This window comes from Poeciliopsis prolifica, unplaced genomic scaffold (assembly GCF_027474105.1).
Source record: "Poeciliopsis prolifica strain line A6 unplaced genomic scaffold, Auburn_PproV2 SCAFFOLD047, whole genome shotgun sequence".
NCBI lineage: Eukaryota > Metazoa > Chordata > Actinopteri > Cyprinodontiformes > Poeciliidae > Poeciliopsis > Poeciliopsis prolifica.
The window spans coordinates 3,733,203-3,751,929 of NW_026562422.1; the positions used below are offsets into that span (position 1 = coordinate 3,733,203).

Below are 18,727 nucleotides of genomic sequence, written 5' to 3' on the forward strand. Positions count from 1 at the left end.
GGCCTGTCCATACGGATGAAGACGAATGTCTGCCAGCCTTGGGGCCAGATGTGGCTCCGACCCCCTCGCGCCTCTTCCTCCTTTGTCGGCGCACGCAAGGCGTATTCGGGGCAGATCTCATCAGCTGACGGTCTCTCTGTGACAGGACCGAGAATAGATGGCTCATCGTCGGCGCAGTGAGATTCACCTCCGAGCCACGGAGATAAAAGGTGCGAGTACCACTGCCTGAGGCCTGCTAGACTTTTTTGAAAATGTTGTTTTGATTTACAAAGGTTATTTTCATGCCCATGATTAAATGAACAATGACAGGAACATGCTCGTGAGGAACAGAGGGCAGCGCACTGCGAAAGGCTTCCCACCCCTTGAGCCTTTCTCTGTTTGTCACGCTGCAGAATGAAATGTCAAACATTTCATTGGGATTCAATTGGAGAAGCAACCAAGAGATCCACGGCAACTTTGGAGGAGCTGCAACGCCAAATCTTGTCAGATTTCTACTTACAATCGTAAATTTTCTTTTCCCATTTGCTATATATTTATGTTCTGCTTTCGTTTTGCTCTACGGCATACATTTTCAATCAAATAGTTTGACATAAAAATATAAATACCGATATACGCTTCTGAAAAAAAATTGAGACCACTTGAATTGATCAGTTTCTCTGATTTGACTTTTTATAGGTTTATGTTTGAGTGAAATGAATGTTGTTCTTTTATTCTATGAACTACTGTCAACATGTCTCCGAAATTCCAAACAAAACTGTAGTATTTATTTGCAGAAAGTAAGAATGAAACAAAGAAACAGATGCGGTGCTTTCAGACCTCTAGTAATGCAAAGAAAACAAGTTCATATTCATTTAGAAACAACAATACTGAGGTTTTAAGTCGGGAAGAGTTCAGAAATCAATATTTGGTGGAACAACCACCAGGTTTTCAACGGGGTTCAGTGCAGTGGGCTCTTCCTTTTGTCCAGAAGACTTTATTTTTATGTCTTGATTGAAGATGAATAGTTAACCTTTCAATGCTCTATGGAAGTCCACGGGGATGGCCAGCGATTTTTAGGACTGGGCCACGGCCCCCCCTGGCCCTTCTCTTGGGGTCACCACTGATTTATGACTGTAAAGACATAAAACACAGCTTGTTGAACTATAATACCACTTACACAAACAGAGGAAAATAAACGTACATTAAGTCATTTTGAACAGGACACAGCTGGGGATTTCATTGTATTTTTTTTTTTTTTTTTTTTTTTACAGTCAATGATTTCATTTTACTCCATGTTTCCTTCCCCCTGCTGCTTCTGGATCATGTTTCTTCTTCCTTGCGCCTGTGACGATGAGAACTTGGCCCTCCTGACCCGTGATGCTGTGTCGGTGGGCCCAGCTGTGGGGAAGCTTCTCACTCAGTGTTTTTGCTCTTCGCTGGGTTTGGATGAGCTCACACTGTTAGCATGTTTCTTGTTGCAGAGGGAGAGCGAGAAGGGGGGGTAGCGGGATGAGAAACTGCAACTTTCTCGGTTCTGCCATGCCCCGGGGCTGTTATCACGCCTCCTCTGTTGTCTCTACTGGTGAGCAGGTTCACGTTTAAAGGTGGGGAGACTGTTTTTCTTCTCTTTTTTTTTTAAAGCCAGAGGTTGTAGTCCAGAATAAACTAACGGGTTAACGGTTCTCTTTCTCGTTATTTTAGTCGCAGTGCTTAATTTTCTCAGAGAGCTGGAAGCTGTTAATTAAAACGCATCGTTTAAAACGCACAAGCGGAATAATGAGGAGCAACACGTCCGCGGGAGAAAAGGCGCAGATTATATTTAGATTCTGCGGCCGGATTGACGGCTCGTAACCGGGATGACAGCTTTTGTCTTGCTTCTTCCCCAGATAATTTTGGCGTTTATTTGAGAAAAAAACAAATAAATAAGATTCAGTGGATCTGCCAGTAAATGAAGGGAAAAGTGAAGTTGAACTTTTCCTCTCCTTGTCCAGTTTCTCTGGTTTCCCGGCCCGGCTCCTCAAGGCGCACTGGCCTGCATGCTTCAGATGCTTCCCTGCTTTAGCACACCTGATTCCAGCTGAGGGCTGATTAACAGGCTTTTGCTTGAAGTGCAATCATGTGAATCAGGCGTGCTGCAGCAGGGAAACATCTAAAGCATGTTGAGCACCAGGGCTGAGAAACAGACGCTCTCTGATCCTCCACTTTTAGGTCTGAAGACTGAGATGTTGATCTGTGATGATTCAGCGACAGGTTCAGATCGTCATCCTGTTGAAAACCTCGTCAGAGCTCACTTGAAATTTCATTTTCTTACAAGTTAATGATGCCGTGCTCTGCAACTATTCGCTGTCGCTTTAAGAAGCTCCTCTTTCTGGAAGTCACCACAACGTCTTCAAACAACGTTTCCACCATCGTTGAACTGAGAAGTCGCTCCTACAAGAAGCTCAGCAGATGTGCCGTTCCACCGCCTGTTTGCTGATTGCTGCAGGCTAGTCTGAAGGAGCTGAGAGGCGGAAGCTTGTAAACTGCAGCTCGGAGGAGGAGCTGCGTCTCAAAGGCGGGGCTAGGTCCAACCAGGCGTTTTCCACAGCTGAGTGGTTGCTATGAGAGATTCAAGGATTTCTCAAACATGCATGAAAGAATGGAAGAAACACTCCAGGCATGTTTTTGATGAGGGAATAACGTTATAACACGATGTAAAGCTCAAAAAGTTGATTTTACGTGACGCCACCCCTTTCACAGTGCATGAGGTGAGTTTTCACACCAATCCCATCTCCACATCTGACCAGATCACACAGATTTAGAGTTAACAGCCATGAGCGCAGTAAACTGCACATGCTTACGTTTGTGATGGTAGAATAGACCAGGATTATTTTTTTCCTTTTTTCACATCACTTCCAAAACCAAATGATTGGCAGTGTACAGTAGATCGCATCTGATGGCTGCTATGGACACGCAGTGATCCTAAGAGGATATGCTTTGCTGAGATTGAGATTCTGAGATTTATTTGTTTTTTTAATTCCTCTACCAAAGTGCTCACTGTGTGCTGAAAAATGAGAACAGGTCCTCTGACATGTTTCAGTTGTTAGCTTTAAGAATAGTTGTGCAACTTGTGAGTTTTTGCTAAATAAGCGTACTTGAAATAATAATTTTTAAAAAAAGTAAACTAAATTGCATGTCACCAGCATCATGCTGCCACCACCATGCTCCACAAGTGTGTGTTCTGGGTGTGTCAGACATGCATTTTTTTAATTATGATTTTTAAATTCAGATTTATTGTAGTGATTTGGCTCCATTTGCTACGTGATCAATCAGAGATAGAGGAATACCTGTGAAACGGCGACAACAGAAACAGATTCCTGAGTTATTCAGCGACTTGAACTTCTCCATATTGTGTCACAAACACAAATATATTTCATTAGAATCTCACGTGAAACACAGAGTGGCATGCAATTAAAATCTGACACGATTCAAAGCATTTTTGTGCAAATAAAAAACTGAAAAGTGTGGTGTGGTTATTTACTCAGCGCCATTTTTCTCTGAGTGCCCCCAGCTGGAGTCCAGCAGTGTGTGAGGCTGGTACAGACCAGGGGCTGGTGGAGACGGTGTTGGGGAGCAAACGGCATGAGGTCCAACTCAGCCGACAGGACGGAGATAGAGTTATGAAGTTCAAAGATGTGAAAGATTTCCCAAGCTTTGAACGTCCGCAGCACCGTTCAGCCCATCATCTGGAAACGAAAGAGCCTGGCTGCACTGTGAACCCTCCAAGACAGACCACCCGCCTGAACGCACAAAGATTCAGATTAATCTCAGGAATTTTCTAGGGAAAGGTTGTTTTTTGTTTGTTTTTTTAGTTCAAAGGTCAATTTTTTTTCTTACTTTTTGAAATTTTCTGAGTTTTACTTATTTTATTTTGTTTACATTTTCTTTTTTCTACAAAATAAATTTATTTTATTTTATTTTTTTTTTGTGGAAACTGACTCAAATAAAGTAGTGACTCAAATCTGCTCTCATCTGTCCTTTGATTCTATTTGTCACCAAGGCGGTTCACGCCATTTATCGATCTTGGTGGATCGATAGAAAAAAAAGAGGTTCGTTTTATGATTAATCTCAAGAATTTACAAGAAAAAAAAAATCAAAGACCAAACATATCAGTTTGTCCCCCGATAAAGAAGAGAAGAGCAGCAGACGTCCTCCCCTTTCTTGTGCGCGCGCGACGGTGTTGCGTGTTTACAGGAGGGGTGTGTGCGCGTGGAGGGAGGGGAGAGTGTGTATGCGTGTGGAGGTGGGGGGGGGGGGGGGGGCGCTAGGACCGTGCGCTTTAGTCGGTGCGCAAATCCCGGCAGAGCGGCAGCAGCGTCTCCGGCGGACAGGAGCGACAGAGGCAGAGGCTGCGCGTCTCCTCTGCAGGTTCAACCCATCACCGGCGGGGGCGGCGGGCTGCACCCTGCGCCAGGCGGACCTGAACCAGCCGCGGGCTCGCCGACGGTGCCCTCCGTATGGGCTCACCATGCGCAGGATACGGGCCAACGCCATCGCCATACTGACCGTCGCCTGGATCCTCGGCACGTTTTATTACCTGTGGCAGGACAGCAAGCCCGCGTCGACGCCGTCGTCGTCCGCGTCGCAGGCTCGCGGCAGGGGCCACGGGCAGAAGCTGGTCCCCGGTCGGCTGGAGATCCACCGGGACGACAGGACCATCCCGCTGATTGTGAGTGAGGGGAGGGGAGGAGAGGAGCCTGTAATGAAAACGATGAGGAACGGCGCTGTGGCTGGAGGCGACGGGCTGCAGGGGAGTGTGTGCTGCATGTCGATCCGTGTGTGTGTGTGTATGTGAAACTTGGACTGATGGTGCGGCTCTCAGCGGGAATAAGGCTCAGCTCGGCTGACGTGTATGTGGAGCAGGAGCGGCGTCCTCCTCCAGTGCAGACAGCGTCTTTGTTGCAGAGGCTGCCCGCCGCTTTCTGAGGTTTCTCTGCCGCTTGTTCGCCAGAGGAGCCGCCGGGGACCCGCTACCCCAAGAACCTCGCTCCCTAAGCCCAATGCGTCACCAGCAAATGGCTGGGAGACAAATCGCCCTGGGAACTTTCCCCAGACACCTCCAGAAAGTTTTATGCTTGGCGCACAGATGGGGCCCAGTAATGATCATGATTATCATTATCACTAACCCTCCCACCCATAAACCAAGAACAGGATGTCAAGAGGTTGTTGTATAAAATCGGAGTCATTATTAGGGCTGGAACTAATGAATATTTTATTAATCGATCATTCCGCCGAGTAATCGGATCGAAAAATTGCCACATTTTGCAGATTTTGCTTTCAACCACTTAAGCTTGTTTTAGACAATATGAGGAATATACATAAAAAAATATCAAATAGCTCAGTTCATTTGTTTAAATGAGAAAATAAACACCTTACAACCTAAAAATGCCAGAACCTGATTCCTGCAGTTTGATCTTTTGTAGCAAGGATGCATACAGCTAAAAATCCTTCCAACTTTAGGGATGCAACAAACTCTTGTTTCAGTAATTAATTATTCTGACAATTAATCGATTAATCACATGTAAAAATTGTCACATTCTGCAGATTTTAAATTAGACTAATGAAGAAATGATTCAACTCCTTTTTTTAAAATAGGAAAATAAACATCTTTTTGATTAGACAGTAAATGCTGCTTTGCATGATATATAATTTTATTTTGCAGAATTTGAACCAATTAAAGCTAAACCAAAAGCCACTTGATGAATTCTGGGTGTGGGCCATGTTTATAGTTAAAATAATAATAATAATTCACTTCTAATGCAAAATTCATGTATAATTTTTTTTGTGCAGTTTTGCCTTAATAACTGCTTTTTTGAGTCTATATAATCCAGTTAACGATTAATCGGCAATTCTTTAAGTAATCGATTAATCACAATTCATCGTTTCAGCCCGACAGCACTGGCATGAGATCTGGGATCGTTTGAATGTGGGGGGTCAAAGGTGAGTTTCAGGCGTTCAAACCGGGTCTCTAGAAATAAATACAACAGACTTCGCCAGCCAGCGGCTAGCTAACGATCGTTTGTGGCACGCTGTGAGGTCAGAAAAGCTCTGTGTTGAAACGCTTGTGTCCAGCCGCCTCCTGTCTGCCGCCACAGACTCACCCTGGACTCTGAGGTTCTGCCAGCTCACATTGGACCGTGTGGCCTGACAGGCATCCTGCTGCATTTGGCGTTAAGAGACACAAGCGTGACTTTACAGCTGCAACAAGAAACTCAGAGTGACCGTGCAATGAAATATTCCACCGTTCAGTTCTAAATCCCAGCACGGTTTAAGCATACACAGAGTTCCTCCCGTCTGCTTTTTGCATCAGAGTTCGAATACGTGAGGCGAGGTTGCCGTGGCGAGTCGGAGGACGCACAACGCAATGCCCTCGTCCCTCCGGCGGACTTTCCGGGGCTCGTGCCGAACTCGGGTATCAGTTCTTATCAGATCGTTCTTTGACCTGAAAGTGAAGCTCCCTCTTTTGTAATAGCTGTTTTTGCGTGTGTGTGTGTGAGTGGGGTCGTTGGCCTGTCACCACAATGAGACGTCCCTGCTGTTTGTTTTGGTAATCTGACCTGACGCCTGCCTGCTGCCAGCTCCGGCCTGCTCTCTGGAGCAGAGCGGAGGCCTGCTGGGTGGCTCCGTCATAATTGAATCCTTGTTTTGTGTGGTGTTTTAAATTGACGCTTACTCTTCCTCTCTCTCTCCGCACGTTGGCGGTCCCGGAAGCACCTTGCAAAAAAACATTTTTCAAACCCTGAACGTAATGTCAGAACCGCCATGAACTGGGTTTAACGAACACACGTTTAAACGGCCAAGTTCTGAATTCAACTCAGAGTAAAACGTAAGACTTGAAAGTTGACGCTCACCGACGGTCGATGTTCGATCTGACTGAGCCATTTTGCAAAAAGGAATGGGGAAAATGTACCTGGCTTGACGCTCAAAGCAGGTAAAAACATCCTGAAGCAGAACCGTTTCGTATCGGGGCGAAGCCAGATCTGAGCTTTGGCCTCATACGAACTCTTCAGGTTTCATAAGCATCACAATAATGCAACACGTAGTTGATCCCGGCTCAGACGTTGCTAACATTTAACACATTTAACCCAGTTCTGTCATTAAGTTTTTACACGGTCACATGCCAAATGGAAAAAAAAAACCAACTTCTAGCCCAGCGTATCAATGTAACTACTGTACATAAAGCAGCAGCTTCATCCGAGCCTTTGCACAGGAATGCATGTGGAATATTAGATTAAAACTTAAGGAACCCAAACCTTCCTGACACACATAAAGCATTTGGCAGCGGCGACATCGTCTGAGGCCCGTAGGCGAGCCGAGGTCGGGCGTTTTGCGACGTGCCCGGCATTAACGGCCAGGCGACAGATGTGCAGGTCAGCGAGGCCGGTGATTACGGGGAATGCTGCAAATTTAATCAGAGGGAGTTCACATGCGACGTGTTACTCTAAGCTGAAGCACGGCGTTGGGGAAATTACGAGGGAAACGGGCGAGGAAAGTGGAGCCAGCTTTCACAAAATGATATCATTACCTGTAACGAATGCAGCTAATGAGCAAGCCGAAGAGAGGGAGACAGGGGAAGAAAGGCCAAGAACAGCCACTGCATTGGATTGCGGTGGAAATTAATCCTCCACACATTTTTCACATTGCAAAAAAGAAAGTCAAACTTCTGTGTCAACCTTTAGCTACTTTTGTAAACTGTGGAGCAGTTATTACTGTTGACCGACATTTAGTTTCATACGTCTTATATCGGGGCGAGACCTGGAGAAACTCCTGTTAGTTCACAAATCTAGAACAAAGTTGGAAAAGGTACCATCTACTTTAATGAATCAAACATGGAGAACCAACATCTATTAATCCAGAGAAACACCCACTTTATACGGACTACTGTCGGGTTTGAGTTTTTTTTGAAGGATTTCTACAGAATCAGAGTCTGTATGTGTTTCAGCTGCACTATTGTTAGTTTTTAAGTTTTGGTCGAAGGAATCAAACATCATTTATCTCGATAAATATTTTATCATGACAATTTCAATAAACCTCAGTTAACGACGTTCATAAAACCCAGAATCTGTTCGTGTTGACGTTGCTGTTATCCTCTGTCTGCCGTTTGCTCCAAGAAAGCATCAATAGAGTTGAAAATATGATTAAGTGCTGTTACAATTTTCATTTTGAGAATACAAATCTCACTTTCTGGCTTTAGCAGAAAACTAGCACTCAGTTGGCTGTGAGGCAACAAAGCAATGTTACAGTTTTAGAAGTGACCTGCAACAGAATTATCTCCTAATTGCCACATTTTCACAAACGTCAGTGAAATGCAACTCAAAATAATTCAAAGATAAAGAATGCAGTCTCAATATTTTCAGTGTCCTTCCGTCTGGCATGGAAGTGAAAAATGAAAACTGAAGCCACCGCAGCGAGATAATCTGACAGCCTGCAGAATATCTGGACCCGCTCATCTTCCAGACAAAAGCTCATTCTTAATTCACGAGACAAAGCCTCAAAACGTCTGCTGTTTCTTTTTTTTTTTCTATCTCTCTGTCATCTGCCTGGTTCAAAGAGTATCGATGATTAATAGGTTATCGTTTTTACAACTCATCTTTCTGTTTGAACGGCTGAAAAAGGGGCCATTTAAAAAAAACAACAAAAAAAAACTTTTTGCCTTTTCAGTTCCTGGTACCGGTTCCTGAGGGGTGATGGATTTGTCATCGATAGTGCCTCAGTTTGCTCCGAGCTCGGTTGGGTATTTCCAGCCGTGGTTCGCTTTGGGCTTTGTGAAGCTTTGTATCGGCCGTGCGCCGATTCTCTCCCGCTTCAGAGACGTTTTAACGGACCATGCACCAATTCGTACCAACCATACGCCGATTTCCACCTGTTTAGACAACATTTCATACCAAGCAGGCGTCGGTTTCATCCCCGTGATGAACGGAAAGCAGCGCATGGACCCGGTCCTCCTCACGTTCTCACTCCACAGAATGTTCTGAAAATATGTTCACCGGAATGCATGAAGTCTGAAAGCATGGCAGCAAAAAAAAAAAGAAAAAAAGGACAAATAAAACTCTACAGCCACTCCAGATCCAGCCTCATTTGGCTGCCCTAATGCAATAAAACAATAATTGGATTATTGCATCATTAGATGTGATTATAAATCCCACTGCAGACAACAAGACCCAAATACATAAGCAATAAAAGCCACTGAGTTCACTTGATGTTAACTAATCCTGCTGACGTCAGCAGGTGATTTCATTTTATCTGTCCATTGGTTACAATTATGGTCACGCATTCAGACAGTAACTGTACCACCTCATCACCTCTGCAGAGGTGGGAAATAAACCTTTGTGCGGCCGTTAAATGGTCAAATGGAAAACAGTGTTACGGCTGTTCCTGTTAAAGCCAGTTAGACTCATGTATGCATTTGTTCAGTGGTTGAAAACTGTTGGTGCTCTGATGGATCGGCCTCCATTTTGGGAGCGCGTCGATCCGCCGGTGCTTAGATGTGAATCTGCTGCTAGTCCTGGTGCTGAACCGTGACAGAGAGATGGGAAAAAAATGTTAAAAAAATGAAGGACTAATTGGGACTAATAGCTCTAAACTATTTATTTATATTTGAGACCTCATGTTCGGTTAAAATAGGTTTGTATTGCTTCAGTCGTATTGTTTATAGTTTTTCAACAGAATGAGATTGAAAGAGTTGCGCTGTGACCGTCTGACAGCCGACAGCAGCTGCGCAGTCACCGTTGGCGGTAACTACGGAGACAAATTAGCCTAACGGAAACAGGCCAATTTCAAAAAACTAAATTTTTGGTTCAAAGGTTCGTCAGACGTGATCAAAACACTTTTTTCACATGCACGAGTCACAGCCGGATGTTACTACAGGCGGAAACCACGAAGAAGCCGACGACAGGAAGTGGCAGCAGGATGATGGTTTGTTGTTGTTTCAGTCTGCAGCTCGCTCCACTGCGGCTCTCACAGCAACGGCCGTTCATGAAAAGGTTTCTAATTCCAACGTGTTGAATCTTTTCTGTAAAAGCACCAACTACAATTTTCACAAAATGTAGGCGGGGCTTGTCGCTCCGACACCTGACTAAAACGCTGACGTCACCTCTGATTGGCTGATGGAGAATGACGCTAGTGCCATGGCTGAATTATGAATATGTTCCACGTTTACATCCATTGCTGCCATGAGTTTTGATAACTTATCATGTGAACAAATGTATTTCTGTGTGATTTTAATCTAATTTCTTATCTAATGTAAACCCCACGATTACCAAATTATGTTTTTTTTTAAACATTAGCAGGATGTCGACAGAGATTTGTGCACATCCGTAGTGGAAGCGCAGCCAGCGTCGGTTATTTCAAAAATCGATATCGGCCAAAATCAGAATCGGCAGGTCAGGTGTTTTAGATATCGGTGATCGTACAGGACACTGCGATCGGTGCATCCTCAGTAAACACACGATAAATGTCCAGCAGCTACCAGCTGGTCTATATTCCCACAATCTGCTGATCATACAAATAACATTCATTTCTAGCAACCTGCAAGTCTAGCGATGTCACTGTCAGCGGTTCACTTTCCTCCAGCTCAGTTCTTTTTTTATTTTTCTTACTCTGTTGGGGTCACGCTGCCTCCCTGGGGAGGCTGGAAATGAGGTCAGTCTCACCTCAGCCTGTTCAGTACTTTTCCTAACCCCCTCCAGCAGCAGCCTGGATCCCTCTGCGTGTCCGTCATGCATCTGAACCTCTTCGACGACGGCGTCTCTCGTCTTCCTTTAAGGATCCGTCAGCTGCTGAAGCTCCTTGAGGGGAGAATCCATTTATTGCCGAGGATTTATGGACTGTATTCTGATCTGATGGAGGCTCGGACTGTGCTGCCCGGTTAGAATCGACGCGTCCGCCCTAATGGGAGGCTAACATTTACATTTTTGGCTGATGATGGTATTCGTAATGAATTAGAAGTCAACCCGATTGATTTATTTGTTGGCATCTTGCAAGAAGACATAAATAATCCCAGCTGCAAATGTGCCGGGAGTTTGCCAAGAGGCTGCGTTTGCCCTGGGAGAACTTCAGCAAAGTCACCCAGAAGAAACGACAAACACGTTTTGACGAGGATGGTTCTGACCCGGAGGGACAGCGCTGTTGACGCTTTTCTCTTTTTTTTTCAAACTTATTTTCTTTAATTCGCCCTCCAGGATGGATGACTTCGAAATAAACTTGAGGAAGAGCAGAGACAGTGACTGAAAGTCTGTTATTTCATTTCCGGTCCAGTGTTTTGTTCTCGTTGAAGTTTTTGCTTTTCACCGTTTCTGTGAAAAGCAAATAAATCTTTCTTTTTTTATTTTTATTTTTTAAATCCATCAAAAACAAAACTAAATGCCAGGTCAAGAACACAGTTTTGATCGGCTGCGTCTGACGAGGCTGTTTTCCTGTGGTTCAGCTGCTCCCGCTCTTCAGAAACACAAAGAACTGGAGCTCATAGCAACCATTAACACCAGTCAGGTACTCGGACTGGTTTGGAGGAAAAAGCCCCAAGCGGGCTTCCTTCAGAATATCCACACCAAATCCAAGTTCCCACACGTGGGCCTCGCAGCACAAGGAAGTTTTGTTGCTGTCTGGTGTTGGAGGTAACCGACCAGTTGAGAAGCTTTTAGGTCTAAATGATTTGAATTATATAATATTAACACGTTACACTTTTCAGATCAGACAGTTTACGTTCACAGCCTCAGTTCTGACTGAGTTTAGCCACTACATCAATGAACTCCAGTTCCTGATTACGTAACTTAAACTGAACAAATGCATGCCACACTTTTCAGATTTATATTTCTGACAACCTTAAATGCGTGTCCTTCCTGTTCACAAATTCACACCAATGCGTGGCAGTTTATCACACGTAATCCCAATAAAACACGCCGCGGCTTGCGCTTGCAGCAAACTGAACAGCCACAGGACTGCTGCCTCCGCTCTCCATCGTCTGTGGGCTCATGGACTCCGCTTTACCTCCTGTGTAGGTGACTCAGCCCCCCAGAGGCGAGCAGCAGAGCCAGCTGCTGGGCGGATTCGACGAGAAGGCTTACCTGGCCGCCAAGCAGCTCAAACCGGGGGACGACCCATACAGGGAGCATGCCTTTAACCTGCAGGAGAGCGACCGTCTGGGCAGCGAGCGAGCCATCCGGGACACCAGACACTACAGGTGAGTGACGGAGCGGCTGGAGTTTGGTCACCATCACTTGTGGTGCAGCAGCGATGAGAGTAAAAGTGACGATAAGAGATATGTATTTAATCTGAATTTATTGATGCAAATTTACTGAAGAAACGGTGGAGAAAAATACAAATAATTATTACTTTTGTTTTTTTTTTCAATCCCAACACAGACAATTTTTCTACTGAAGGGACAATATTATTTAAAAATCATCGTTTTTTTGTTTTAAAGCTTTACGTTATGATATAATGTTATTCCATCATCATAGACAAACGTGGAGTGTTGCCGTCATTCTTTCATGCATGTTCAAGAAATCCTTTAAACTGCCATGGCAACCATTCGACTGTGCAAAACGCCTGGGTGGACCTAGCCCCGCCTCCGAAGACGAAGCTCCTCCTCTGAGCTTCCGCCGCATTAATCCGACTATTCGTCTCAGCCCTACTGAACACGACATGTTTCTGAAGAACATGTTGTAAAATGACAAAGCTGGGAAAAGTAAAAAAACCTTTGAATGCTTCTGCAAGGCAGTGAAAGCCAAGAGTTACAGGCCAAGGATAGCAGTTTACTGACGTTAGCCTGACGGCTGGCTAACTCCAAACATCTACCCATTAGCTAAGGAAGGCGTAAGAAAAGCTCTCTGATTGGTTAATCGCCCCTAGGAATTGCTTACTCATAAACTGGACCCACGGTAGCTCAAATGAATGACTCACTCATTCCAAGGCATCCAGACTGATGTGTGCCTTTGAGCAACGCGCCGGATCTTTGTGGTTGTGTTTGCTGGACTTAATGGGCCTGGAAGTTTTCTCCGTTTTTCTCAAACATTCTTTCTGCTGCTGTAAACAACTTGCACTCGATTCCCGTGGGGGCGTGTTTATCGTTTTTTCCGTGTCGGGTTTGAGTTGGGCCCCAGCCCCGATTTATTTTAACCATCCGAGTAAAAGTCGTCCGCCGCGATCTCACTAAGAATCGCAACAATCGCGGTCGAGCGGCGAGTCAGAGGAATCGATTTCAGTCATTTCTGAGCAAATGACATCCTGAATCAGCAGGATGTTTTTGGGGCGGCTTGACATTTGAAGGAACAAATTGTTTACAAAACTTATAGGACATTTTTAAATTGTCATCTTTACATCTTTATTATGCATTAAGTGTTTTGTTTTTTCTTTTAATAAGAAGTTGTAGTAAGTTTGTGAAAAAAAAAAAGAAAACCCTTTGCCAGTTGCTTTTGTGGCATCTTCTCTCTTTTGCATTCTGTTGTTCACACACATTGGAGTCAGACTTTTTTATAAAAACATTGAATTTATAACAGAATTTATTTATTTTTTATTATTTCAAATGTGCTAGCAGAAATTCACCTTGAAAATTTCAAAATTTTCTTGCAAAGGCGATGGCCCAATCATCAAGCGGTTGGCTGGTTTTCTAGCAGTTAGCCAATTGACTAGAAGAGCAAACTGTTAAGACACACATCTGGCCCCGCCCAACACAGTGGGCGGGGCACAGTTGGGATCAATCAATCTAAATAAACACACAGGAAAAACTCAAATCCTTACAGCGAAATCTGATTGGCTGAAAGCTGCTCCACTCCATCCAGTGCTGACTGCTCATTTTTACAGGTGAGGGTGTTTGCACATTCTGATGATGATTTTTCTGAAAAGAATAAAACTCATACCTCCATATAATTGTTTTTTGGACTCTCACTCCCCGCCAGCCCATAACTTCCCCTTCCGACCCGAAATTGAAACACAATTGATATGAAACATTGAGACACATTTCAAAGGAGATAATTAATGGATCACCACATAATGAGTAAGGAGATGCTTCTTTTGCTGTAAAGGTTTTGAAAAAGTTAATATTTGTGTCTCCTGACTTGAACTTGTCAGAAGCAAAAGAGGAAAGCGGTCCCAAACCTGTGTGATTGTTGCCGGGCAACTGGATATTTTCATGTCGCTAATGGCAACAATGAGGCCACTTCTGCTAATCGCCACGGCTGGCTGAGACTCTGCTCAATATGCGTCTGCTCTGTGATCGCACGGGAAGCTGACCGCACGCGGCGGACTGAGCGCACAGACCTGACCTCTTCTTTTCATTCTGCCGTTGTAGATGCGCGTCTTTGACCTATGACGCGGAGCTTCCCTCCACAAGCATCATCATCACGTTCCACAATGAAGCTCGCTCCACTCTGCTTCGCACCATCAAAAGGTAAAGAGGCCGAACGCAGACGGACCCCGCGCCGCGCAAGACCGGTGTTTTCACTTTGACCTCCCTTCTCTTTGTGTTCTGTTTCAGTGTCCTGATGCGAAGCCCCCCGTCTCTCATTCAAGAAATAATCCTCGTAGATGACTTTAGCTCTGACCGTAAGCTTTGTCTTTGTTTTGTCTTTGTTGCTATTACTAGGGACACACTGCTCCGTTTTTTTCAATTCCGATACTGATATCTGAGGCTTGGTATCGGTTGATACCGATCCGATACGCAAAACCAGAGCAGAATTCACCTGAATTGCTCCTTTTTTATTAAACCCAGAAATAAATGTGTGGAATTACACATTCTTCTCGTAACGCTGCACCACTGAAACACACCGACAGATTCCCAGTGTTGGTCAAACATATGAGAACAACTTTCATTTGTTCAGTCGGTGCAATTAGGAGTAGAACAGCTAATGTGAAGGAAATGAAACTGACAAATACAATAAGTTGACTACCACGGTCAAACGTGTGATGATTAACTGCAAAAAACCTTTCAAATGTTTCAGAAAGTGCAATTAGGAAATCGAAATGTGTCGCAATGGAAACGACAAAGCATGAGATCAGAGCTGCAGAGAATCAGACTGCATAGATATGCCCTTATGCATCATGCACAATGTCACTAGATTTTGTTTTCTCAATATCTCTAGTTACTACTAGTTACTACAGTGATTTTGGCAACGCAGCCATTGATTCTATTTTTACGTTCCATCTATTAAAAGCAGCAATAACCAATAGTTTTACAATAACAGTGCACCGCTCAACTATTACATGACGGGTTTCAGTGATTCTTCATTTAGTTTGTCGTTTTGTGTCATTCAAACGCAGCATCGTCTTCTTCTTCGTGGTTTGCGGCAGCATCAGGTTGTTGATCACGTGACTCCAGAGACGCAAAGAAGTTGGTGTCAGAAAATGATGATGACATTTCAGCTTCATGTTTTCTGAAGCCGAGTTATCAGGGTTACATTTTCTTCCTATATTTTTTAGAGTTTTTTTTTCCTAAATTGCCATGTTTCTATTAAGCAAATAAATTTTTATGCAGCTACATGTCCATTGGATGTGCAGCAACTGTGCTGTAAAAAGAACAAGTAGCACTTGCTTCTATTTTTTAAATTTTTTTTTTTGCGTTCAGTAGCTCCACAAACTGTGCAAATAAGGGATAACCAGGTCTTAGCAATTATTCCTCTTTGACGGCATTAGGTAGATGAATTACATGAGCTCATGCTTCACACCGTCTGCTGGGCTTTCTGTAATTTCCACCACATGCATCTCGTGTCTCTGGGAACCGCACGTTGACCTAAATTCCCAGTGTGCTCAGACCCACAGAAGGACACACTTGAAAGTGCCAGAGCTGGCCAGACAGCTAAACAGTGGTGTCTCAGCGGATGTCTCAGCAGGAGCACTTTAAGCTCCCTAATGCCGTGATTTATTCTCCCCGTGGGCCGCCGGCCTACCTGCGCCCGTCCTGAACGCGCATTGCTCTCCGTATCCGAACCGGCCGAAAGACTTCCAAACTTCAAGCCCCCTCCCTGTTTTTAATTACAATTCCCAGTGTTGGGTATCACATGAAACGCTTTCCTGTAGTCCTTGGTTACAGTTTGAGGCTTTTAGTTTCGCCCCAGTCTGACTTTAAGCCAGTGAGCCTCTTTGAGGCACTCCTTTTTTTTTTCTTTCTTTTTTTTTTATTTTTATGGGTTTAACTGGAAAGATGGGAAAGCCCACTGAATGTTTCTCCACTTAGAGTTAAGGCAGTTGTGGCTGCATCAGGATTAAGCTGAAATAAACAACGATCACAAACAGCATCAATAACGACCAAAGATCAATCAATGATCATCTCAGAATTAAACCAATGGGTTTTTGTTCCGATTGATCGGTCTTTGCATTGTATCCAATACACTTTTGTGGTCTAATAATCTTTTCTTTCTCAATTCGACTTGTCTAATGCAAAAACAATCAGACAGAATGTTTTCGATGATTGTCATATTACTTTTTTAAGCAGTCTGCATACATTTCCTTTATATCAGAGGTTTGCGTATCGATCCGGAATATTGATAACATCGATACCAAACCTGTATCGGTATTGATAGAGTGGTAAGATTCCTACTTGAATTCAGTTTCAACTTGAAATTCTTTTTTTTTATGTTCATGTTGTATTTTATTTTATCAAGTCTGCCTCACACAATGTTCCGTTTGGATTTGCTGTCCGATGATCGTTTTTGGAGCTTTATTTATGTAGGACAAATTGACAGAAATCATATTAATGCTGACAAAGTATAAACGGCAAATTTTGCTCTGATATTGAACTGAATAATTAAAAGGACATACCACAAAACACTCAAAGAATTTTTATAGTATCTCAAGCCTAAATACAAATTAGTGGCATCATACTGGCCCTGTTATTAACTTGGTATCGAAACTATTCTAGTAAAGTGTTTCTTCTTGCCTTATACACCATTTTAGTTCATTTCAACTCAACCTGTAAGACGCATGTGAAAATGCAAAGTGACCCGTCAAAACACACACAGTAATTCTAAATAGCTGTCTGACGTCGAAAGTCGAGGTGCTCATCTTTTTCTGACGATTTCACCGCCATAAAACTCAAAAGGTTTTCCATGCGACCTTCACCCAGGCTTCACAGGGTTAATGAGCCCCTGGGTCACCAGAGAGCACCGGAGGTTTTCAGCCCTGGCAGTGAGAGTGTGAGCTTGTTGGTCAATAGATGGGAGCTGGCGGTCAGACGGGCGAAGAAGGTGGCGGAGCACGACGACGGTCAGCAACAGCATTACGGCCCGTCCTGGCCGAGGGTAATCCCATCAAGGCTCGCCTTAACTATGTGCACTTTGTCCTCAGTCAAGGACGCTGATCTTTACTCTGCGTGCAGACAAGCTCATTTGCGTCCAGTTTCACTGGGACAAGAATAGACTGCGCCAAGGTTGCTCAGGAAAAATAGCAGTTTACAGATCAAGCAAGAATATAAAACCATACGATTATTCAATACCTAGATCAAAGTTGAGAGTTGTTGAATTTGACAAGAAATGATTTTTACTCAGATGAGGAAAACCTCAACTCGTTTTAAGGTGAAATAATTATAAATCTATGAAAATTTGTGGATGATATGCAGAGGAAATAATTATAATTAAAATAGCGCCTAATTTAGTATATAAGCAATAAACAGGACAGGTGTTTTGTACAACCCGGAGTAAAATGATTACCTTTCTCTTGATTGCAATCAAAAATATTCCGTGGGAACTTTTCCAAGCAGTGAACATTTAATCTGCAAATCAGTTTAATTCAGTTTATTTACATTGCGGCAATTCACAACAGGCAAAAACAGTTTAAAAAGTCGTTTCAACTCCAACACAAATATGTAAAACGGTAGCAGAAACTAATGCTAAAGGCTTAAAAGGCCACCCTTCAAAATGGCCGTCGACCTGAAATTCAAGTGGCGAATGCGAAATACCAAAAGCATACGACATGAGGAGTTAGCATGCTAATTTCTCTGCTTCTCTCCACGCTTGAAATACTTTCACAGTAAGATGCTGCACTATCAGGTTTCCCACGTTGCAAGTTAGGAAAAAATTGGCTTTGCTAAATGTTGTACATGCAAAGTGTTATCACTGTGAATGTGACTAATCTGATTACAAATAAACCATCAGAAGTGCTAATAAGTCACAGATACTCCCACATTGACCTCCATGTTGGATTTTAATGTGAGGCCCCTCAGGATAGCCAATTAATTTAGGAAAAACAGATCTGTCTTTAATTACATGAGATAGCTTGACAGTAGATGTTACCCAACAACCTGATTTTGTCTCGTTTCTGCAGAAAACGTTATTTGTGACCGACCTATAATAGATTTTATTTCGGAAAACCTTTAAAGACACATATTTATCTCTTTACGTTCCACTATCCTGAACCATTTGTAGCGTACGATCCTCAAAAATGTGGTATGCAGTTGCAGCATGGCAATGTGCAAAAAGGTATAACTTGTATGCAGCATCGACGAAACAGACACAAGCACTCAAAAACGGACGCTCACACACACTTAATCTGTCTGAAATTCAACATCTGCTCTGTGGGTGTGACCCACGGCTTTCCTCTCATCTTCCCTGAGTGATTAGTTCTCCATATAGACATGTTTACACACACACACACACACCTGCTGTTCCACGCTCAATCTCTCACACACACGCCCGTCCCCTGCGACACGACCGTGTCCTGTAAATACAAACAAACGTGTTTGTACGAGCGACGTTGTTTAATCAAAGAGGATTACAAGTTGTCG

General features: G+C 43.6%; 1 protein-coding gene across 2 annotated transcripts in view; it reads left to right on the forward strand.

Annotated features, from left to right (window-relative positions):
* Positions 1-4,310: 4,310 nt before the first annotated feature.
* galnt16 (UDP-N-acetyl-alpha-D-galactosamine:polypeptide N-acetylgalactosaminyltransferase 16) overlaps positions 4,311-18,727 on the forward strand; it is a 39,751-nt gene continuing 25,334 nt past the window's right edge. For both annotated transcript variants that reach the window (XM_055057139.1, XM_055057140.1), the window contains exons 1-4: positions 4,311-4,687; positions 12,015-12,196; positions 14,303-14,401; positions 14,489-14,556. In XM_055057139.1, coding sequence (XP_054913114.1) covers positions 4,487-4,687; positions 12,015-12,196; positions 14,303-14,401; positions 14,489-14,556 — 550 coding nt within the window. In that variant the 5' untranslated portion in view covers positions 4,311-4,486. The remainder of the gene's footprint in view (positions 4,688-12,014; positions 12,197-14,302; positions 14,402-14,488; positions 14,557-18,727) is intronic.